Source organism: Anolis carolinensis, chromosome 2 (genome assembly GCF_035594765.1).
Source record: "Anolis carolinensis isolate JA03-04 chromosome 2, rAnoCar3.1.pri, whole genome shotgun sequence".
In the NCBI taxonomy this organism is placed as follows: domain Eukaryota; kingdom Metazoa; phylum Chordata; class Lepidosauria; order Squamata; family Dactyloidae; genus Anolis; species Anolis carolinensis.
Genome location: NC_085842.1, coordinates 66,239,429 through 66,265,099, shown reverse-complemented (window position 1 = coordinate 66,265,099; position 25,671 = coordinate 66,239,429). Strand labels below are relative to the sequence as shown.

Here is a 25,671-nt window from a genome sequence, read left to right as displayed (position 1 = left end):
AAAACAAAACAAGTTGGACAGTTGAAAACCATAAATATGCCCTGGATTTGATATATGTTCAACTGCTAGGCCTGCAAAGCCCTCATCTTTCACAAAAATTTCTCTTACCTAGATATTAGCAGAAGATTAACCCAGTTAAGCATGCTTTAAAAGAGAACATGTGAACTGTAATTTAAACAGAAAAAAATAGCTCACTGAGAATTTATCAGAGAATTCTCTTCTGTTTCTGGCAAAGATACCTGCTCTTTACAGTGTTTAATTCTCCCCGTGGAACAAAGCAAAGTGAATGACATATGCCCTTTAGGCTATTAGCCTTGTAGGAGCTCCTTGGAGAAATCAACAGGAAAACATGAGTGTCAGTTAAGGTTTTTCAGATCTTGGCTGTTACTAAAACTGACTAAAATATGAGACTTGTATATTGTGATATAGTGGCTAAAGTCCTGGACTGGAATTCAGGTCCTAGTTCCTAAATGAATCATCACATTCACTAGGTTACCTTGGACCAGTCACTGTCTTACAGCCTGACCCACCTCTCAGGGTTATTGTTCTGAGGATAAAATGGGAAAGGGGAAAGCCACACTTGTTGCCTTGATCTCTTTGAAAAATAAATGGATAATGTATGTGCACTTTTGTGTCCTTACATATGCATGTACCAAATGTTCCATATATGAAATTATTAATACTATATATTGTTGAAGGCTTTCACGGCTGGAATCTGGGTTGTATGGCCATGTTCTAGAAGCATTTTCTCCTGAAGATGTGGCTGGCATTTTCAGAGAATCCTCTGAAGATGCCAGGATGAAGGTAGGATATGAATTAAATAAAGAAAAGCATAAAAATGACGCACATAGTGAGACTGTCTGGATGATTATCTCAATTTCACACCGTATTTTCACATCCCGGCTTGTTCTGAAGCTGTCATTATGTCCTGACTGTCCATTTGTGGATTAATTAGTCTTAGCTGCATCTCCAGAACAAAATATGAGGGACGGTTTGAATTTGCAGTCCTGAAACTGCTGCAACTCAACATAAGTCACTTAGAAAAGCGCTGAGCAATGAGGAATCCTAGTACTGCAGAGAGGAGTTCTTCTGAGCAAAAAAGCTGGTGTCAGCTGTTTTGTCTTCCCAGGAAATGCCTGTTTCTGGAAAGGCCTTGAGGGGTATTCTAGGAAACAGTGCTTCAGTCAAACCTGGATATATTTAGTGTTTGTGTAAATATTATTAAATCCCAGGAGGAAGTGAACAGTGCCTTCTGAGAAAACAAAGCACCATGATTCATTAATTCATTTTAATTCTTTGCTTGCTATTATTTGGATAAAAAATCTGTTTCTAATGTATAATGGTGCATTTTAAGGTGTGCATCAGATCTATCTCTTTATTATTAATCATTGCCTGAGCTGTTTGTTTTTGTTGCAAATTAAAAGTGTGCCCCTGTCATCTTAGCATGAAGACTGTAATCCTCAAGGCTATATGTAATTCTGATAACTGCCAATACGTCTGTGAATGGAATTCTTAGTTCATTGGAATAAGACCCAGAAGTATATATAGTAGAGAGTGGTTTCCAAGAGAAGCAGAAAGAAAACAAAATATCTCTCTCTGTTAACATATCTTTCTATCTATATAAATATATATAGATACAGATATATAGAGAGACAATGTCTCAGGGTGCCCATATACAGATTTCCAAGCTACCAGGGCTTCCTGCAAAGGCCTAGGAACATTTTGTATGCACACATGCAGCTCTCCTGCTTTCCGGGCAACAGCAAAGCCTTGTTTGTCACATCTCATTGATTCAGTCTTGGCTCGGGGCTCAGTAAACTTGACCTAGTACTGAGATGGAATCAATGGGAATTATCCATCATGTCTTCTGCTTCCTAGAGGTCAACCCTGTGGTTGGATGCTACTGGCAGGTACTTCTTGTATAAAAAGACTAGGAAGATTGATATATTAAAAGTTGCATAGTGAGTCTATATGAAGCTAAACGTTTCTGGAGATGCCTGGGAAAACTTCCTGAGACCATATAGCACAGAGGACAGCAACCATTTGACAATTTGACAAGTTCTCACTTGTGCTATACTGAGCCAGTAAAACACACCTATTTCTGTATCTTTCTTAAATCTCAGAGATACTGGTTTCCAAATTTAAGATTGCACAGAACCCCATGACTCTACACCCTAGGCACATTGGAGGTCTTTAAACAGATGTAAGATGGCCATATTTCGGGGATGGGTTAGTTGTGTACTACTTCATGAGAAGGGCCTGCAATACATGGTTATTTCAGACTCTTCTAGCTCTAAAATTCTATTGTTCTAATCCCCCATTCTTTTACCTCTCTAGGTCTAGATTCCCTCTGACTCTGTTTTGGGTGCAAATTCCCTGCAGACTAATATAGCAAAGTCACTAACAATAAAAGCTCACTACTCAGTACTTCAGAGGTTTTTAGATTGCTCTGTGTGTTTATTTTATTTTTAGCTAGGAGTGAGTAATACAAAACCCTTGCAAACACACATACACACCAACAAGCAAAATTTAAAAATAGTCTGTTCAATATAAACAGTGGACAAATCTAAAGCCTGGATTTCTCTATATTTGGTCATTTGTGAAGGGATCGAATAGCTACATTTTTATTTTGTGAATCTTGACCGCCCTCTGCTGAGAATTCACTGAACTAGCAAAGGCACTGGTAATACTGTCTACTTGTGATTCATTGCTACGCTTTGAAAAACGAATTAATTATTTTTGTTTCATCATAGAGTTGGAAGGAACCACAAGTGACATCCAGTCCAACTCTCTGCCATGCAGGAACACACAACTACAGCCATCTAATTTCTTTTGAAGCTTTCCAAAAGTAGAGAAAGTACCACCTTTCGAGGCAGCCTATTCCACTGTCAAACAGCTCTTACAATGAAGATACTGTATTTGCCTAATGTTTAGGTAGAATCTCCTTTCTTTTACACTGGTATTCACTAGGGCAGGGGTCCCCAAACTAAGGTCCGGGGGCCGGATGCGGCCCATCGAAGCCATTTATCCGGCCCCCACGGCACAAGGGCAGAAGGGGGTTGGGCTAAATGACCCAAGGGGTCTCTTCTTCTCTTACAACCATTATTATTATTATTATTATTATTATTATTATTATTATTATTATTATTATTATTAACATTGAGGCTGGGTGGCCATCTGTCAGGGATGCTTTGCTTGTGCTTATGGTGCAGAGGCAGAAGGGGGTTGGACTCAATGGCCCAAGGGGTCTCTTCCAACCCTTATTATTATTATTATTATTATTATTATTATTATTATTATCTGGGATTAGATCTTGGGATATAGGGCAGTGTAGATTCTGGGTGGCCATCTGTCAGGGGTGCTTTGCTTGTGCTTTCGGTGCACAAAGGCAAAGGGGGATTGGATTCAATGGCCCAAAGGGTCTCTTCCAACCCTCTTATTTGTTGTTGTTGTTGTTGTTATTATTATTATTATTATTATTATTATTATTATTATTATTATTATTTATTGCTCAGTGGCCAACTATAGTCCAGCCCTCCAATGGTCCAAAGGATCGTGAACTGGCCCCCTGTTTTAAAAGTTTGGGGACCCCTGCACTAGGGTTTGGTTCTACCCCCCCCCCCCCCGCCCACTCCGAATATCAAAATCCCTGGATGCTCAAGTCCCATTATATATAGTGACATAGTAAAATGGTGTCTCTTATATAAAATGACAACATGAAAGTTTGCTTTTTTATTTTTTAAAAATATTTTCTAGTCACAGAAAATTAGATCCATGAATAGAATCCCTGGATTCGAGGTTGACTGTAATGTAAATATATTGGTTGTGTATTATTGTGCTATTGAATCAAAATTTATTATTGTTTTATTATATTCATCAGGGCATGGTCGCATCATATTTTTTATTGCAAATCACTTTGGGATTTTTTTAAATACGAAAATTAGTATTAAAATGTTTTAAAATAAAAATGAGAATTTCCAAATGGGGAGTGTGTTGGATTGCTGCTTGCAATGTGGGCAGAGACCTGGCAGTAATTGACAGACTAGAATGTGGCATTGTCTATTGGCACGGCCAGAGCCAGATTAATTGGGGGGAGAAGAGGAACAGATCTTCTGTGGCAAAGCTACTAAAACTGAAAGTATAGCTACATTATACAATCAGAATGGTATGACAGTAATGTCATGGTTTCTTCCTAGGAAATCCTAGGATGCAGCCCTCTAAGGTCATTTACCTGGTCCCCACCCTCAGTTTTAGACTTAGGCTCACCCAAAGTCTGAAATGACTTGAAGGCACACAACAACAACAATCCTAATTAACTTGATTATCTCATTGGCCAGAAGCAGGCCCACACTTCTCATTGAAATCCTGATAGGTTTATGTTGGTTAAAATTGTTTTTATTTTTAAATATTGTATTGTTCTTTCATTGTTGTTGTTTTTGCACTATGAATAAGACATGTGCAGTGTGCATAGGAATTGGTTCATATTTTTTTCAAATAATAATTCGGCCTCTCAACAGTCTGAAGAATTGTGAACCAGCCCTCTGCTTAAAAAGTTTGAGGACCCCTGTCCTAGGATCTGAAGTTTGGTGGTGGTGTTTAGGAACCTCTAATAGGGAGCTCTAGTGCTATAATTCAAGTAAAAGCCAGGAGAACTGCAGGGCATTTTAACCATTCACCAAACTACAAATCCCAGAAGTATGTAGGCATGACCCTTAAAGTAACATCAAACTGATATAATGGTGTAGATATATAGGTATGCTCTGAGGATAGAATATCAAAGGAAGATTAGAGAGATCAGTAATAATACCTACTGAATTATGAAGTGGACTGGTTGATCTTTCAATCTGCCTCAGAAGATTATTATGAGGGCAAAATGTGTGCCTGTATGTGGGAAATAGAACTGTGCCATCCACGTTGAGCTGCTCAAAATAAAGATGTGATATAAGTGAAATAAATAAAGATAATGCTATTCCATAACTTGACATGGATCAAAAGGCTTTGTGCAGGATATTAGTTCATCATCCTCTCTGATAAATTTGTTTTAGACAGAAGAACAAGATAAACCGATCCCTTGTCCCCTGAACATTATATATAGATCAAGTATTCCGATATTAGCTGTCACTTTATGAACTACGGCTCAATTTAAGGAATGAAGCAAAGGCTCAGAGAAAAGAGACAAGCTGTGTACACAGGTAATATTGCTTCTCTAGTTTAATGAAAGTCACCATATTGTACTTGAGAGATGCTGGCAGAAATGCTCTAGGATGGGAGAGATGTCACACTAAGCCACAAATATGAGACAGAATATGATCTGTTGATAAGGCCAGACACCCATTCCATTGGCACTACTGGTCCAATATGCATACCTTAGTAAATGCTCACATTACACCAAATAATTCTACTGCAACTCTTCCAATTAAAGCAGACCTTGATTTTGCCATTTTATACAAGGAACGCCACTTTACAACACCATTGTATATAACAGGACTCATGCATCCAAAGATTTTAGAATGCAACGGGGGTTCTGGAACCAAACTGCAGCAAATACCAAGGGTCCACTGTACTTCTAATCAGCTTCTATAGATAAACCAGTTAGGGCAGTGGTTCTCAACCTGTAGGTCCCCAGATGTTTTGGCCTTCAACTCCCAGAAATCCTAACAGCTGGTAAACTGGCTAGGATTTCTGGAAGTTGTAGGCCACTGAGTTAGGGGATACTATCTTGTCTTTTGCCTTAGACAGAAAACTGTGTGTGTTTGTCCTTGAGGTAAGGGCTGCTTCAGTCATTGCAGTCCCTTTCTCCCACGCTATGGAAAGGCACTGTGTGACTCAAGCACTGTCAGCGTACTCAAGTGTCCTCACCCACTTGTCTCTGTGACTTCTTCCCAGCACTGGCTGTGCATCCAAATCAAGGGACTGTGTGTTCTGCCTGCTAATGATTCCTTGCTACTCATTTTGTGCTCCCCTTCATTCTCCACGGTTCTATTCAACTGATATCATATGTTCCAAGTCTTTCCATCTCAATTATCCATGATGAACAGTATAGTCTATTTGGGGAGTGGGGGGGGGAGAGTTTCAGGGGCCCCAAAAGTGGGAGCTGGGAGCCACTTTCCTTATCCCATATCTAAAGCAAAAGAGCCCTGATGGGGTGATGGGCTGGCAACCCAACCCATGTATTTTTTCGCTTTGAGAGTTTACTCTATATTGATGCCATTCACTAAAGGTTATAACTTCTCCATGCATTTTTTTAAAAAAAAATAGAATTACACACCCCTCCTTCAATTCACTGGGGATAGGAGAAAGAACCCCACAAAAGTGAAAAACTCCAAATTAAAATTTTTTTTTTTTACCTGAGAGAACACTTCTCTAGGAATTTCTAGGTTCACTAGCACAACTTCTTAGTGAGGAGAAGTTTGATCATGGAGTTGCATTGGAGGACCTAGAGATCCTTAAAGAGAATTTTAATCAAATCAGTGAATAATCAAATCCACAAAAGTCAAACCAGCAAATGTGGAGGGCTGACTGTGTAGGGATGGAACTTACCCCAAGGACAATCTAGTCCTTTCCAACTCTACAGTAGAGTTTCTTTATTAGTAAAGGGGTGCTCCAGTGAGTCCTTTTCTTTTGCCGTTGTGTAGCCTGGCTTTAACTGGGTTGAAGATGTTTCTTTAATGAGAGTGCAAGGACCCTGGTCCTGCCCAATCACGTTAGCTTGTCCAGGGTCTGCTGTTTGGGTGTGACCTCTCAAAAGGCATCAAACAGAGAAAGGAGACATCATTTTAAAATGTCAGTATTTTACATTTATTGCAAAGTGCCATAACATTACCACACCAACATTTATGTTCAAAATGAACACATATTACATGTTTATTAACTTTAACTTGGTATTTCAATTGATGTTGCATTACCATACTAAAACCCTTATCAGAATGAAGATAAAAATCCCATCTAGGATTGCATTCTTCCCTCTGTTGTTATTCCTGCTTTGAGCTTTGGGAGAAAGAAAACAGAGCATTGATTTTGGGAAATGTCCTTGTGTACCCACTCACCCACTGAAAACGAATGAGCTTAGTTTCTAAGAAATGAACATATACATCAGTGATTCCCAAAGTGAGCGCTACCGCCCCCTGATGGGCACAGGAGTGATCCAGGGGGGCGGTGATGGTACCTATTAGGACACGGGGCGGGGCCAGAGGAGGGGCGGGGCCTCTTCTCAAGTGCCGGAGACAGGGCTGAGCACCTGAGCTGCCTGTTAGGACACACAGGGGGCGGAGCTAGAGGAGTGGGCGTGGCTTCTTCCCAAGAGCCCAAAACAGGGCTGAGGCGCTTGTTGGGATACAGAGGGCAGAGCTAGGGAAGGGGGGCAGGGCCTCCTTCCAAGAGCCCGAGACAGGGCTGAGCTTCTGTACCTCTCCTGTGAGGCTTTTTAGGACTAAAGGGCAGAGCTAGGGGTGAGGGCGGGGCCTCTTCCCAAGAGCCTCTGTATACCTCTCCTGAGGCGCTTGTTAGAACACGGGGGCAGGGTATAGAGGTTCAGCCCCATCAGGCACTTGGGAAGAAGCCCCACCCCCTCCTCTAGCCCTGTCCCCTGTGACCTGGCAGGTGCCACAGGACAGGGATAGAAGCTCAGCCCTGCCTCAGAGCTCGTAACTCCGCCCATCCCAGTCCTGGCCTCCCATTTGTGGCTCCGCCCACCTCCCCCTCCCAGCCCTGCATCTTGGACTGGGGAGAGGCTCAGTCCCGGCCTCTTGAGCAGGAACCACACACACCCCTCTAAGCCATGCCTCCCTTTCCAGGGGGAGCTGAGTAATATTTTTTCTGGAAAGGGGGCGGTAGGCCAAATAAGTTTGGGAACCACTGATATACATGAAGAATGCAGGAAACAAGAACATGTATACAGGCAGTCCCCGAGTTACAAATACCCAACTTACAAATGACTCACAGTTAAGAACACGGGTGAGATAACAGAAAGTGAGAAATCTACTTCTAGGAAGGGAAATTCACTCCTGAGAGAGTTATCATGGGGAAAAGGTGTCTCCATTGAAGCTTTGTCACCAATCCTTGTTTCCACAACAAGCCAAAATTTTTCAAAATCCAATAATCAGAGGAACAGAAAGTGAGGTAAAATCTTCTGAACAGGGACAAAGGCGGCAAAACACACTGCAGGGGTGTTAACCCTTTCCTATGCTATCCAAAGTGGATAGCACACACATGGCTGGAGCTACATTTTAAAATGTCACTGTTCTGACTTACAGATACAGATTCCCCTTAATAACAAACCTACAGAACCTATCTTGTATGTAACTTGGGGGATGTCTATATATAGTTTTATTTCCTATGCTACTAAAGATGTACATGAAGCTGATGGGAGAAGTTGCCTGGAGCTTTGGGGTCAGGTGTCACCAGTCTGCTGATACTCAGCTTCACAACTCCTTTCCACTTAATTCCAAGGAAGTTGTTCCCATGCTAAACTGGTGCCTGGTAGCTGCAATGGACTGGATGTGGGCAAACAAATTGAAGCTTAATCCAGACAAGACAAAGGTGCTCCTCAGTCGAAAGACGAATCTAGAATAGGGATCCACCCTGTGTTAGATGGAGTTTCACTTCCTTTAAAATGCAGGCAGTTGGGGGGGAAGGATATTTATGGATTCAGCTTTGAGTCTGGAGGACTTACAGCTAATGTGATAACTGTGCCTGTTTCTGGAGAAGTGCGATCTGGCCACAGTGGTACATGTCTTGGTTACATCCCATTTGGATTACTGTTATGCAATCCATTTGGGGCTCAGAAACTTCAACTGCCCCAAAGAGCTGGAGCCAGATTGCTAACTGGGGCTGTCTACAGGGAGAACACGATTCCCTTGTTGCAACACTTCCTTTGGCTGCTGGTCTGTTTCCAGGCACAATTCAAGGTGCTGGTTTTGACCTACAAAGTTCTCCTTGAATCCCATTATTGGGAGAATGGTGGCATATAACAACAACAACAACAACAACAACAACAACAACAACAACAACAACAACAACACATGAACAAAAATCCATATCCATTCCAGTCACAATAAAAAGTTGAATGTTTGATACATGACAAATATTTTTAATGGTGTCAGAAGCGACTTGAGAACATATTGCAAGTCGCTTCTAGTGTAAGAGAACTGGCCGTCTACAGAGACGTTACCCAGATGACATCTGGATATGTTAGCTGGTAGGCTTCTCTCATGTCCCCGCAAGCTAGAGCTGACAGATGGGAGCTCACCCATCTCGCAGATTTGAACTGGCAACCTTCAGGTCAGCAACCCAACCTTCAGATCAGCAGTTCAGCTGGCACAAGGGTTTAACCCACTGCACCACCACGGCTCATAATGTTTTAAATAAAAAACTAATAAGAGCATTTATCGCATTACTCCAAAAACTGAATAGAGACTCACCTTTGCACTCACCTTTTATTCCTTGTCCTCTGTCTAGTTGGGAAGTTTTAAATAGAATTAATATTGGGAAGATAGTGCGGGAGGGTTGGAAAAACACAGACCTTTGTTGATAGGTTGCAGTGTGTCTTCAGTAAACAATGAAATAAAGTTAGTAAAGAATGGGGTTTTCCAACTGATCCTACTGTAGCAATATATGCCTTCCTACAATAAAAGGTAAACAACACCTGTCTCAAGAATCTTTTAGAGCATTGTGCATAGCAAAAGAAGAAAGCAGATTAGCTGGCTTTATCAGTTACCTTTGGTGTGTTAAAAATCAGAGATCTGTAGACCATATTCTTGTTTCTTTCCATGTTATTTCAACCCCAGTGCCAAATTTTCCATTAATGAAGTAATGCCTAAGAATTAACTTTCATAACTGAGGTGTACCTTTAGTTGAATTCCCTCCCACAAGATGTGAATGAAGACTTCCAACTTCCTCAGTTTGCAAAGGGAACTGGATTAATTCTTTAATAAAGGAAAAATATTTATTTAGGACTACTAGTTGTCACTGTATTTTGCTGCTGTGTGCAAGAAAGCTTTATCCTAAAACTATATGGCAAATCCATCACAGGGTTTCTGGTAAGGTTTGTGCAGAGAAGTTTCTTTTTGCCTTCTTCTGAGGTTGAGAGAGTGTGACTTATCCAAGGTCACACCCAAATGTTTTCCATGGCTGAGCGGTGGATTGAACCTTGGTCTCCAAAGTCATAATCCAATGCTCAAACCTCTACTCCATCCTGGCTCTACAGAGATGGCTAATCAAAGACATTTTCTACATTGAACCACTTCCCCTCTCGTCCTGCTTGTTGTTGTTGTAAGGTAGTAAAGAGGGTCATACCTTTTGGAGGAAGAGAGTGAAATGAAGGCATAGCCCCCCGAGAAGAACTCTAAAAGGTAAACATTAGGTCTAGTCGTATCCGACTCTGGGGGTTGATGCTCATCTCCATTTCTAAGCTGAAGAGCCGGCATTGTCCATAGATACTTCCAAGGTCATTGGGCCGGCATGACTGTATGGAATGCTGTTACCTTCCCGCTGAAGTGGTACCTATTGATCTACTCACATTTGCATGTTTTTGAACTGCACTACATCAAGGACTCAACACACTTCATAGAAAAAATCAGCCACCTCAAGCTAAGCACCAAGGACATATTGATCAGCTTCGATGTGGTGTCCCTATTTACTAAGGTCGGGACCTTAGTAAATAGGGACACCACATCGAAGCTGATCAGTATGTAACCAACACCATTGCACTAATCAAACAGATTTTTCCAGAAGACATCACAGCCCTCTTTCACCATTGCCCCACCACAAGTTATTTTCAGTGGGACAATTCATAGAATTATGAATTATGTTCATAGAATTATGAACAGAAAGATGGAATAGTCATGGGGACAGTTACACAGTTTTAGCTTTGTTCTGAGAGCTCAAAAATCGTTTGTGATCTTTTGAAGTCAAAGACTTTCATGGCCAGAATCACAGGGTTGTTGTGTGTTTTCTGGGCTGTATAGCTATGTTCCAGAAGTATTCTCTCCTGATGTTTCGCCCACAACTATGGCAGGCATCCTCAGAGGTTTTGGGGTATATGGGAAAACTAAGAAAGGAAGGTTTATATACCTGGAAGGTCCAGGATGGGAGAAAGAACTCTTGTCTGTTGAAGGCAAGTGTGAATGTTGCAATTGATCACCTTGATTAGCACTGAATAGCCTTGCAGCTTCAAAACCTGGCTGCTTCCTGCCTGCGGAAATCATTTTTGGGAGGTGATTAGCTGGCCTCCACCTGACATCCGCCAGGAAGTAGCAGCCAATAATGAAAGGACCAAGGCAGTGACATCTCCAGCCCATCCCTTGTTCGGATATCAGCCAGCACGTCAATGCCTTAAATCAAGAAATAGTTTTCTAAGATCTACAGAGTACTTGCAGGAACACCTCAGCAAGCGAGAGTCCAAAAGAGGCAGGCTAAAACCCAGAACCTTAAACAGTAGCTGATGCCGAATGAGAGACTCCCTTCTCGGCACACAGAAGACTAGGCAACTTGGAAATCACTGAACCGACTGCGCTCAGGCACCACGAGATCAGAGCCAACCTTGAAATATGAGGTCACAAAGTGGAGTCCACGACATGCGAGTGTGGAGAAGAGCAAATCACAGACCACCTATTACAATGCAGCCTGAGCTCTGCCACATGCACAATGGAGGACCTTCTAATAGCAACACAAGTGGCCAGCTACTGGTCAAAGGACATTTAGTAGAATGCCAAGGTTTTAACTTTGTTTGTGTTTTTAAATACATTACAACGGTACCCTCGGTTCACTTCTGATACCATTGAAGGGGCAAAGACACACTTGTACTCCCACGATCTCTCTGAAGGCAGGAACCCCCTTTTAGGGCTGAGGGCAAGGTTAGGAAAGACACCAAAAGTTGAATCTTCAAAAACTGCAGAAGCTGTTTATTGCGAGTTTAGCAGTACGACAAATCTAGCATATAGGAATGCATTCAAAGGATTTTGTCACAATCTGGAAAATGGTTGCAAGTGGTTTTATCACTTCTACAGAAAGTAGAAAACATATTCTTATTGGCTTACAAAGCCAATATCTAATATTCGTCTAATATTGGCTACGTCTAATATTCGTCTAATATTGGCCATTCGTCTAATATTGGCTACGTCACAAGCATCTTAACCATCATGCAATTTCATTTGTTTTCTATGTTGTAACAACATGTGACTCTTTAGACAATGGTGTTTTCATGTTATTGACCCTGATCTCAGCACCTGCTTATCTACTTCCTGTTGCAAGTATTGGTTCGAAACCAGCTGGGAACCCTAGGGAGTGTTGACTAACTGGTTCAGTCCTGATGTATTGTTATTCTTGAAAAGTAACTACTTCTTCTCTGGAACAACTCTTTTTCCAAACATCAGCATTTTATCTCAAATGTAGGCCTCTCTCAAACATAGGCCTTTTGCAATCAAAACATATAAGACTTATAGTCATTAGAAGTATCTTTGAAAATTCTCTTTTTAAACCCACGTCCCCCTCACCATAAATAAATGACTGGATATGAAAGTGTGGGCTCAGATAGTAGTAGTAGTAGTAGTAATCCCGCCTCCATCTCCCCGAAGGGACTCGGGGTGGCTTACATGGGGCCAAGCTCTATCCAACAAAGTTTTTAACCAAACATAGATTAAAACATATCTCAGTAAAATCAACAACATTACAACAAGACAATAACATAAACAGCATCATCAACAGCCAATAGTCTGAGCAGTAATGGGTATAGATAATCCAGTTCAAAGCAAATACTGTGGATTATCTGCCTTGATATTTTGTATGGCTGTGTGGAAGGGCCCTATGTTATTCCATAGCACTGAGCCATAAAGTAATGTCAAATCATTCATTTCAGGGCCCTTCCATACAGCCATACAACCCAGGCAAAAAATCCCGCAATATCTGCTTTGAACTGGGTTATCTGAGGGCCCTTCCACACAGCCCTATATCCCAGAATATCAAGGCAGAAAATCCCACATTATCTGAGTTTGGACTCAGTTCAAAGTCGATATTGTGGGATTTTCTGCCTTGATATTCTGGGATATAGGGCTGTGTGGAAGGGCCCTCGGTCCACACTGCCATATATTCCAATTCAAAACATAACATGTGCGATTTTATTCTGCTGTGTGGAAAGGGCCTCAGTGTAGAATCACCCCTAATCCAAAACTCAAAGCATAACACTGCACTTGGAGGGGGGAAAGGCCATACATGATTGACAGTTGCCGCGCTTTCCTTTTCACCGAAGCGCAGCCCAGCAGGTGGCGCTGCAGGACCACAGAACGCGAGGGGGCGTGGCTACGCGGTGACGTCACCGCGAAGTGAGGCGACGCACTCCTGAGGCAGGGGCGGGGCGTCCCGGGCGAGTCGTATTTACCTCAGGAGCCGGCGGCATTCTTAAGCTGAGGGGCGCCTTCAACTCCGGAAGGGCACCTGGGGAGTTTGTCCCTTGCTACTCCTGCAGCTGCCGTCATGTACCGGGCCCTGTACGGCTTCCGCTCGGCCGAGCCCAGCTCCCTGGCCTTCGCCGCCGGCGAGACCTTCCTGCTGCTGGAGCGGAGCAACCAGCACTGGTGGCTGGTGACGCGGGCGGGCTCCGGGGAGACGGGCTACGCGCCGGCCTCGTACCTCCAGCGCCTACAGGTCAGGCGGGGCGGGGCTCGGGCTCGCGGTGGGGTGCTGCTCCCTTGTGGAAAGCAAGGCCCTGCTTGCACTGACCCTTCAGTGCCGTTTCAAACCAGTATTGAAGAAAGCGTGCCAGGCCTGTGCAAACTTGGGCCCTCCCTCCAGGTGTTTTGGACTTCGACTCCCACCATTCCTAACAGCCTCAGGCAGATGCCCAAACATACCTCCATAAAAGTTACATCCCAAAACGTATATTAAAACAGAAATTAAACAAAGGACATGCATTAAAATTCATGTTTATGTTTATAGACTGTTTACGTAGGCCTTCCGGAAGGGACAGGTCTGATGAAAAGGTCATTGGTGCTATTATTGAGAATTATCCAATTTGCACATGGATTTGTTGTCGAAGGCTTTCATGGTCGGGATCACAGGGTTGTTGTGCATTTTCCGGGCTGTATGGCCATGTTCAAGAAGCATTCTTTCCTGACGTTTCTCCCACATTTCCTGCCATAGATGTGGACGAAACATCAGGAGAGAATCCTTCTGGAATATGGCCATACATCCCGGAAAATGCACAACAACCCTGCACATACGGTAGATAATCAGATTTTTTTGGTGTCAGATGTCAGGTGGCCTCGCATTGGGGCAATGGGCCGCTTAAAACTTTATTGGGAAGCTTTACAGAAACCGATCAACTGTGATGGTGAGTTGAGGGGATGCGTCCATACAGATACTGCCTTAACTAAGTTCACTATATTTAAAGTTCACTATACATTTCATTAACTCTGTGTTGATACTTCAGAATTTTGGCCTTAAGAATTACTTTGAGGAGGCTTTTTCTTGGTTCGCCATGAAAATGTTTTGCATTTTGGAAACATTTTCCAAAATATGTTTTCTTAGGGCTGCGGCTTTTTACAGGAAAGGAGATCCCACCTGAACATCAGGAAGAACTTCCTCACTGTGAGGGCTGTTCAGCAGTGGAACTCTCTCCCCCGGACTGTGGTGGAGGTTCCTTCTTTGGAGGCTTTTAAGCAGAGGCTGGATGGCCATCTGTCGGGGGTGCTTTGAATGTGATTTCCTGCTTCTTTGCAGGGGGTGGACTGGATGGCCCATGAGGTCTCTTCCAACTCTACTATTCTATGATTCTATTATTCTTATATCTATTGGTTAGAAATTTAAACATGGAATTAATATTTTTGTAAAAAATGAGATTTCCCAACTTGCATTATTAACTGCAATACAAGTTTTCAAAAATAAGGGTGGAGGAAAGGAGGACTTGTTGTTATTATTATTTTGTATGACAGAGCAAACAAGATAGATATGCTGGATTTCGTATCACAAAATCACAAGTTGAACACTTCCCAAGTGTCCCAAGGACTGTGAGGTGTATTTTTGGATGATGCGCGCAGATCCCAGTAGGGTGGCCTTTTGCAGTTGGCAGATCGTAATTTTGTCAATGTCTGTTGTTTCCAAATGCCGGCTGAGATCTTTTGGCATGGCACCCAATGTGCCGATTACCACCGGGACCACCTGTACTGGTTTCTGCCAGAGTCTTTGAAGTTCGATCTTTAAATCCTCATATTGTGTACGTTTTTCCAGATGCTTCTCGTCGATTTTGCTGTCGCCTGAGATTGCAACAGGATTGCTGTAGTTTTTCAATAAATATCTCATAGAGTTTCAACCAATTCAATCCAGTTTTTGGCAGCCAAAAAATGAAGTTTCTGGAATATAATAACTACTCTCAAAGTAACTGCCAACCTAGCAGTTCCCAGCGGGAAGGTAACGGCGCTCCATGCAGTCATGCCGGCCACATGACCTTGGAGGTGTTTACGGACAATGCCAGCTCTTTGGCTTAGAAATGGAGATGAGCACCAACCCCCAGAGTCAGACATGACTGGACTTAATGTCAGGGGAAACCTTTACCTTTACCTTAAAATAAATATTTGTTGAGGCCTGTGAAGCTTCTGAGGAGGATGATGGGGACATACTTGTTGAGCCTAGTGTTTCTGTGGGGGGAAGCGAAAGGGCCTGAGTTTAGGTTGAGAATCACTAATGTTTAGGTTGATAACCACTGCCCTAAATGGTTCAGGCCCAATTTACCTGTCCAAACGTTTCTTTCTGAAATGCAAAGATACAGAATGGGGGACGATGCCTGGTTCGACAGCAGTATGTATGAAAAAGTTCTTGGAGTCCTCATGGACAACAAGTTAAACATGAGCCTACAATGTGATGCGGCAGTGAAAAAAGCCAATGGGATTTTGGCTTGCATAAATAGGGGTATAGCGTCTAGATCCAGGGAAGTCATGCTACCCCTCTATTCTGCCTTGGTCAGGCCACACCTGGAATACTGTGTCCAATTCTGGGCACTGCAGTTGAAGGGAGATGTTGACAAGCTGGAATGTGTCCAGGGGAGGGCAACTAAAATGATTAAGGGTCATAGAACAAACCCTGTGAGGAGCGGCTTAAAGAGCTGGGCATGTTTAGCCTGCAGGAGAGAAGGCTGAGAGGAGACATGATAGCCATGTATAAATATATGGGGTGAAGTCATAGAGAGGAGGCAGCAAGCTTGTTTTCTGCTGCCCTGGAGATTAGGTCACGGAACAATGGCTTTAAACTATAGGAAAGGAGATTCCACCTGAATATCAGGAAGAATTTCCTCACTGTGAGGGCTGTTCGGAAGTGGAACTCTCTCCCCCGGACTGTGGTGGAGGCTCCTTCTTTGGAGGCTTTTAAGCAGAGGCTGAATGGCCACCTGTTGGGGGTGCTTTGAATGAAATTTTCCTGCTTCTTGCAGGGGGTTGGACTGGATGAGGTCTCTTCCAACTCTATGATTCTATGATTCCTCTATGATCCACCTCGGAGGCTAAGATCATCAGGGGAGGCCTTGCTCTCGGTCCCACCCCCTTCGAAAGTGCGACTGGTGGGGATGAGAGACAGGGCCTTTTCAGTGGTGGCCCCTCGTCTATGGAATTCCCTCACCTGTGAAATTAGATCAGCCCCCTCCCTCCTGGCCTTCAGAAAACAACTAAAAGCATGGCTTTGGGACCAGGCTTTTGGTTAATAATGGGAGCAGTGTAATAACAGACTATACATTAATTTAATGATGACTCGAACTATCCTTGGAATATGACTTGGACTATGTGATTTTAATTCTTGTTTTAATGTTATGTTGTTAATTGGTTGGATTTAATGTTCTGTTTACTCATTCATTATGTACTGTATACATGCGGCATTGAATTGTTGCCTTTGTAAGGCCGCCTTGAGTCCCCTTCGGGGTTGAGAAAGGTGGGATACAAGTATGGTAACTTAATTAATTAATTGCCATAATTTGTTTTTTTCCACGATTGTGAGGTTAGGAGTTTTGTGCTCCAAACCTCTGTCAGTCTGAATTTGGAAGTCCCAGAGTAGTTTGTTGTGTTTATTTTCTGTAACTTTTTCAGGCTTGTGATCCCACCATTTTTTTTGTCACAGGCAGATGGTATTTGTGGCACAAGTTCCAATGGATCATTTGAGAAACAGTATTATGCCTCTGCTTGTATAATTATTGTTGTTGTTTATAGCCTGGTTTTTCTCTCTATTTATTACTCAATAAATACAGTAATTACAACATAACATTACTGCGTATTGAACTACTTTTTCTGTCAAATTTGGTGTATAACATGATGTTTTGGTGCTTTATTTGTAAAATCATAACCTAATTTGATGTTTAATAGGCTTTTCCTTAATCCCTCCTTATTATCCAAGATATTCGCTTATCCAAGGTTCTGCCGGCCCGTTTAGCTTGGATAAGTGAGACTACTGTTATTAACTGCCCAACTGAGGACTTGGAACACAGAACTGTGGCTTCCTTTAACTGAATCAGTCTTTCTGTAATGCTGTCTTCCCCTTTTCCTACAGCCTTCTACTTTACTGAACATTGTCGTCTTTTCCAAACACAAACTATTAAAAAAAAACCCTAGCCTGTCATCTCTAGTTATTATGACTTCAGTGGCATATCCTGCACACCTGTTCCCCATATGTAGAAAATTTGGCTTATTGGAGCTGAAGATTATTGATGTGGATGAAAAGTGAAGGCATTTGTATTGCTGAGAGGCAAAAGGCAAAAGGAAAGACGTTATGTGTCAGTTATTCCCAGAGAATGTTTGAGTTGGATGATTGCAATGACAAAAGGCTTGACTGTTGCCTGCATTACTTGATTATATTTTTTATATATGTCCCTGTGTGTGTTTTATACACAGACACACATCAGACAGTTACTTGGGATATGTCTTCCTGAATCTAGGGAGAATGCTATCGCATGGTGAATATCAAGGAGAGCTGCAAGTCTTCTATAATGTGGAATATTACAGAGAGTGAGAACAAGGGCTAATAACAGGCCTGTCCAACTACTGATGAGGGGGGCAGACAGTTAAGCTTGAACAAATGTTGTTACCATAGTGGCAGTAATTATAGTCAAGTCAGACATGTTAGCAATTATGGAAAGTGAAAGAACAGATTGCTTCAGCCCAAATAGCAACCAGAGCGATGAGTGATTACACCCTCCTTTTCATTGTAAGTGTATTTACTGGAGAATTCCTAAGAAAAGCATAAACATTGAAATGAGAATTACCTTTAGAATGGATGTGGTTTGGACCAAAGTTGTACCTGCAGTTGCTGCATAAAAGAAATCACGTTTTTCAGTGTAATTGTTATAATCTATACATTAAATGCTAAGCTAGGCACAACAGTTGTCACATAGTTTGCCTTTGTATGATTCATTTTGTTTTAAAAGCAGATGGAACAAAATAACGTGGAGGTGTTTCTCCTGGTCCTGTGATCCTGATCAGAATCTCCCCATCCTGCAGCAGCTTTTATTCATAATGGAACTGAGGTTATTTTTGAGTGAGCAGAAGCGTTGTAAATGGCAGGCATGGGGACAGGCAATTCTAAGTGAGCCATAGTGCAAGGGGCAATTGATTATCCTTCCTCATTTCCAATATCTTCAATATCTTTTTTTAGGAAAAAAGTATCAATATCAACAATATAAGGCAAGCTACATGTAGTACTCCTGTTATCTGTGAACTTAATATTCACGCTTTTACTTATCCGTACTCCAGAATGTACCTTCTTTTTTTTTTTTTAAATAGTTTTTATTGAATTTAAAATTTTTCAAACAATAATTACTTTTATCACATAGCAGATATTAATGTATCATACAATACTTGCATCATTCTTTTATATCTACTGTTTATATCTACTACATCGTTAACATTTGTCCATCTATATTTCTTCACCACTGTGCACCCCCCCTCCCACCCCAAGCCACTTCTTATGCATTGTCTAACCAAAATCTCATTTCTTCCTGAGGCGGTAGCCCTCCATCCCTTTTTTGAAGTCCTTTCTCAATAAATTTCCCCCATACATCCTCAAAATCATTTTTTTTTCTATATCCCTCTTTTAACTTTTAATTTGCATGTTAGCTTATCATTTATTGCCAATTTCCATACTTCCTTATACCATTCTTCAATCTGAACATCTATTACTTTTCTCCAGTTCCTTGCTATAAGCAGTCTTTCTATTGTCAATAAATTTGTTATTGCTTCTTTTTCTTTTTTATCTATCTTAGTGTTATTATAAATTGATAACAATGCAATACCAGGGCTTCTTTCCAATTTGATGTTCATTATATTCTCTATCTCTTTAAATATTTTATACCAAAATTTCCTTACATATTTACAATGCCACCACATATGTATATATGTTCCCACTTCCTGACAGCCTTTCCAGCAATTTTTTGTATGGTTTTTATTAATATTTGACATTATTAATGGCGTTAAATACCATTTCCAAATTATCTTATAATAATTTTCTTTAAGTCTTATTGATAAATTTTTCAAGTGCCTTTGTTTCCACAACTGCGACCATTCCATTTCATTTATTTTCATCTCTGACTCCTCCCATATTTCCTTAAGAGTGGTATTTTTTCTCTGTCCTTCTTTTATTCCACCCAGTATTCTATAGATTCTACCAGTTACACCTTTCAGTTTTTTTTTATAATCATCTATATCCCTTCCATTTTGTATTATTTGTTCAAATTGGTTAGGTTCCTTCTCCTCTTTATTATTTTTTACCCAATTCTTATACCATTGCTCTAGCTGAACACCATGGAACCATGTCAATTTTATTTCCCCAAATTCTTCCTTTATCTTTTCCTTCTTTATTCCACTCTTAATCCAGTCCCCAATTTTATCTAGGTTTTTTCCCCTTAATACTTTATCCATTATATATTTTAAATTTTTTGGGAACTTCCTTTCCATTATAACTGGAATTATTCTTAAACCCTCCGGTATTAACTTTTTCTTATATTTGATCCATATGTTTAATACATTATTTAATATTGGGTCAGAATGTACCTTCTCTCCAGATGTGTTTGTGGGCCTCTCAAGGTCTTCCAGTGCAATTTTATAATGTCTTTGATTCAAATATAGTCAAAATAAAGGGTTTGCTATTATTCATGGTTTTAAGTATCTGTGTTGGAATGTATCCCCTATAGTTATGGAGGCCACACCGTATTTATTTACTGAATTTATGTCTTGCCTTTCTCCTAGTATTGAGCTTGAGGTGTCTTAAAACAAATTAAACCATGGTGAAGCCAAAAACATATTAATTTAAGAATGTATAAAAATTTAGCAATCCTATTAAAAGCACAAAATTCAAACAATTTGAACCACATTTAACAACAAATGTTACATAACAAATGCCACATCTCATTTAGCCCAGAAAAATGCAAGCATTTATATTTGTTTTTTTAAGAGAGAACATATTAATAGGAACAGCTGTTATTCCCTGTGTTGAAAGCTATTCTAAATCATGCTTCAAGTTCTTCTTACAAGGTTTGTAGTGATTTCTCCTTTTCAGGTCCCCATTCTTTCATTAGTCCAAAGAGACTAGATTTTTCACACTGTTTGGACTAGTATTTGATCATTTCTCTGTTTTCTCATTTCCCTGGCCCATCAGAGCTGTGATGGTGATAATGTACTGCACAGATAGCTTTCATCACTATGATAGCTTGAGGACTTTCCATCAGAACTCTTGTCATGTTGTACTGTGGAAAAGTCAGCTTCTATATCTGAGCAGTCTCTCTCTTCCTAACATTTACATGCATCCTCAAACCCTCAATCAGGCTTACATGTACTCCTGGGCTGAATTGCCAACTGAGCATCCAGCAACAAAGATCACAGTTTGCAGTTTGGAGGAATATTGGCTCCAGCCCTACTGGATGCTCAGTTGGCAGTTTACATTCATCCTCAGTGTAGATGTGCCCCAGCTTCCCACTGTACCAAGCAAGGGTGCAGCAAAGGCACTTTTTAAAACTGGAGAACATGTAATAGCTGTAACTAGTAATGCTATTGTCCAGTTTAAAAAGTGCATTTCTTGGTATAGTGGGAACTTGGGGTATATCTCACTGACCTGTTTTCCTGGGGGGAAAAAGGGTGGGTGAGTGAATGAGCTCCATGGCAGCTGGGTTGAGAATATAAGTGAAGTAAATAATAAATGATGCTTGCATGGATTTGATTCAGGTTAATGTGGGCCTTGAACCGCATTAACCAAAGTTGGTCAGTACTCTGAATTTTCACCAAGAATCTGGAGCCAACTAAGTTTGAGTCTGCATAAGCAATTGGACTGGTTCTCTGATGGAACCTACCGCAACTGTTTAGAAGGGCATCCTATATTCCCAAGTCTTATGCTGCCTGGGAACACAAAATGACACTTACCATCCACCCCATTCTTGTTGAGGCGGCCAATGAGCATGGCATGGCTAGTGTCGATTGCTTGTCACCTGGAGCAATACTCACTGGCATGATGAAGTACTTGGAGAAGGGAGGGGCCAGAGGCAGAGACAATGATTTATTTCCCCCCTCCTGCATCTCTTTGACGCCCCAGCCAATATCAACTCCAGGTGAAAAGTAACTGACACTAGCTATATTGTGTCTGCTGGCTGTTACAATAAGTGGGACTGTAAGGGTGGCTGTCTGACCGCACCAAACAGGCAGGGCCCCATCCTGCCTCCACAGCGGCTAGGAAGGCTGATGCTCAAAACCATCCTGGGGCTGATCTGGCATTCACTATGCCAGATTGGCCCCAGGATAAATTGTCAATGTAGAGCCAACCTTGGTCATGGTCAATAGCATTTGTGAACCATATCTGGAACTTCAGGATTAATTGCACAAAGGAGATTGCAGGTATATCAATATGCCCATTTTGTTATTATCAGCAGCAATATCATTTATTTATACCCCCTTTTTTCTCAGGATGAAACTCACTGTGGCTCATGCTTAGAAAGTAATACAATAGCAATATAATATTTTAGTCTGCAAACAGAAGGCTGCCACACCATGGCCCATCTGTATTACTTTTCTTTTGTATGGTATACTCTGTATTGGACTTTGATAGGATTTTCCTTTTTAGAAGCCAACTGGTAATTCTCTCTGTGGATTAGTTGTGTTTTTAATTATTACTAGTTCATCTCCAGATCTGAAGGAATTGCAAAATGACTATAGCATATTGTCCCAAGTATGGGCTCTTTTGTTATTCTATTATCTAAGTATATTCCAATTCCAGAATTACAGCTCTTTTGGGACACTTTCTATGTGTGGTTTGATTCTATAGCAACTCACTGTTAATTGACTTGCTGCTCTACTTGGTTAATTTAAAAGTGACTATTTTCCTTACCAGCCTGAAGACATTTCTCCCAGGAGTCCATTCTGGTAAGTGCTCATAGTGGAATTTAGTTGGCCTAATCATAACATCCTGTATTGCAGGATAATTAGCCAGTGACTTCAAGGACATTCTGGCTTCTTCATCTATTAATTTTGAAGCAAAACAAGATGCCCTTTGTTAAAATCTGCTCTAGCACAATCTGAGATATCAGTTGATAGGAAGAAGTCTCCAGTCGGTTGAAAACTGATTCTACCTTCTTAACTTGGTTTCTCTAAATTTTCTGCATTATTTTGTTTTATTTGCTCAGTTGTCCAGCTGCTGTGATCATGTGTACATATTAATTAAAAATAGTAAATATGATGATTATAAAGTACCTTGAGTCTGGCTTTTTGAGGCTTTGCGCATATTTTTAATTTTAAAAAGGTTTTTGGCTAAAGTGGAGTTTTTTGAATAGACATTTTGGTGTGAGAATTCTGAACTGAAGTGTAAGATAGGTGTCTGTTGTAGAAATAGTAGGACAGATTACACGAACACCAACTACTTTCAGTGGTATAAAGCAGTGCCACTCAAAGTGGTGGTCTCTGGACTGGTGCTCTTCTCTGAGCCATTGGCTGGTGGTACCTGGTGTGTTTCTTTCCTAGAAATAGTTACAGCCAGCGGTCACAAGTGGAATGCTGGTCCCTGGCAAATTGGGAAAAAGATAATTGCCAACCCCCCCCCCCCCCCCCAAATGCCTGAGAAGTATTGGTGTAAGCACTATAGGAACCTTATAATTTCTTGAATGTAGACGCATGTACTTTATAGTTTTTAAAAAATAAAAGCATACTGAGTAAAAGACTGCATGACTATGTAATAGAAGTCTTATTTGTTCCCATATCAAGTGATTCCTGCAATAGAGGTCTTCTTTAGTCATCTGAATTGTGTCCAGTGACTGTCTGGGAGAAGGCTCTTTTGGCTGTACTATTTCTTTCTTATAACACGAGACCTCTTTCCCCAGGAAACTCTCTTGGCTCATTCATATTTCCTTTCATATCACCCGCAAAACTATTTTGTATGTTCTAACTTGTAATATACTACTACTGTAATTGAAGTATTGTTGCCCATATTTGTTATTTTGCTGGTTTCATATCTTAAATGGTAGTGGTGCTGGTGGTGTTGGTAGTAGTAGTGAATGTCTGTGTTTATTTGTACTTTGCCCTGAAATCAATTTTGAAGAAATGTAGAATAAAAACAAAATAGAAATGAAATGACTCATATAGTAAAAATTGAAGTAGATCTTCATTGCTAACTTAGTTACCTAGGTAACCTTCCATGGGAACATTGTATTGACAATTGGCCCAGGTTTAACTGTCCCTATCAGTTCTTCTAATTTTTATTGTGTCAAAAAAGGATTTAGTCATTTAAGGAAATGGATTAGTATATAGCCACATAAAAATGATGTGTGAGGTGACTTGAAATGCACGAGGAACATTTCAAGTGTGCTTCTTTTGGGACAGGAGAATAATGTGTGGAATTCCTTTGAGTGACATTGTAACTTAGTAAGCATCTATTGCCTTCAGTGTAGTGAGGCTGAAGTGTCAATATCTCAGAGTATGCCAATAATAACATCTGGAAATGAACCAAATCTTTCTTAGACAGCCCTTGTTTGTTTGACCATGGAGTGGCTTAAGGGATCAAGAGCTGTCTGTTCTTACAGCTCTTCATTTAATAAGAATATTGATACTAATTAGTGGCAAGGTGCTAAGAGATCATTTTTGTTGCCATGCTCACTGCAAGAACATTGTTTTTAATGATAAATGACAGTCTGCTGAGATGAAAGAATGTGTGTTTCCAGTGAGAATCACCTTTGCAAAAAAATAACCTGGCAGCCACCTTCATTAATAATGCAGTCATGTTCCAGGTAAACTCCGCATGGTGTAAATGCCGTAATTAAAGGAAGAAAACCTCCTCACTGATAGAACTTCCCAGTAGGAATGATGAACTGAGATTGCAGAAGGCCAGCTGAAATTATGCCATTTAAATAAGATTCTTTTAAGTATTCAATCTGCTAGTGCCACACACATCCCCTCAGGAGAAGGTTAAATTGCCTTTGCGTCTGTCTCTGTCTCGGTTTTATGTGTATATGGGCATTGAATGTTTGCCCTATATGTATATAATGTGATCCACCCTGAGTCCCCTTCAGGGTGAGAAGGGCAGAATATAAATACTGTAAATAAATAAATAAATAAATAAATATGTGAGAATTTGAGTTTAGGCAAATACTTTCAGTTAGACCAGGTTTCCCTCATGTAGTGAAATGATAGCATAGAAAATGTGGGGAAGGGGTTATATTAACTATGCCAAGTGAAAAGAAAACCATGTAGTATGCATTGAAAATGACCTTAGTAACCTAAGATACAGCAGAAGTTAGTGTGGTTATTACGGTTGTGTGAAAATTGAAAATGGCTCAAAAGTCATTACAAAACTGGAGAGCGCTGGCGTTTTGTTTCTAAAGTGTTTCTAAAGTATAGTTAGTGAAAAATTCATTACTATAATGAGTATAATTACTATAATTGGGGAAACTTCAGGGTCTCCTTCCTCATTTTTATAGCTATTAGGGTAAAACTTGCTACAATGTTGGAACATATGTTTAAAATTTCAAAGTTTTTATAATCAACATTTTTAATAATAAAGAAAATATGTTCTTAGTTTGAAAGTGTAATTTCCTGTTTAATTGTGTAGTCCTTATTTTGAAAGTTCTACTCAGGAACTTTGTTTTTGCACCAAAACTTAGTTAAATGGGTGGATGACGATGTTAAATTGATGGACTGGATACTACAGCAAAATATGCTATAACATGATTACCCACACACAAAGTCAAAGTTTTTGCAGTTTCATAAACTTTCACCATATTTTTATGATAGAACTTATTAGAAAATGACATTTTTAACCCAGGAACAAAAACCATAGTGTAGAATATTACATTTATTGGAATTCTGGCTGGTTGCAGAGGAGCAAATCTGATGCTGAGCAGTGCACTGCATTCTGGGAAATGTAGTTTAGGGCACGACCTTTTGAATTATCTCACCTTCCCAAACTACATTTCCCAAAGTTCTGTGCTTTTCCCAGCAAACTGCTTTCTCCCTTCTTTTCCAGCCTCTTCTAATGGTGAGAGGCCATTAATTTACAGAGGAAAGGCAAGGAACTAAGGCAGCCTTTTTTACTTTGCTTTCCGCTTTGCTTCGTTGCACTAAATATGAAACTGACTTTGGGAGCCTTTCGAGATTTACAGAACTAAAACAAAAAAAATATAGGGTAAGTTTCAATTCTTAAGTTTTTGGTGCGGGCCATGGCCACATATCAGATATTGCC

At 40.7% G+C, this 25,671-nt stretch overlaps 1 protein-coding gene across 3 annotated transcripts in view; it reads left to right on the top strand.

The window, feature by feature from the left end:
* Positions 1–13,323: 13,323 nt before the first annotated feature.
* nckipsd (NCK interacting protein with SH3 domain) overlaps positions 13,324–25,671 on the top strand; it is a 136,350-nt gene continuing 124,002 nt past the window's right edge. For 2 of the 3 annotated variants that reach the window (XM_062969837.1, XM_008105283.3), the window contains exon 1: positions 13,324–13,638. In XM_062969837.1, coding sequence (XP_062825907.1) covers positions 13,468–13,638 — 171 coding nt within the window. In that variant the 5' untranslated portion in view covers positions 13,324–13,467. The remainder of the gene's footprint in view (positions 13,639–25,671) is intronic. The other variant, XM_003217721.4, reaches the window with a different exon arrangement.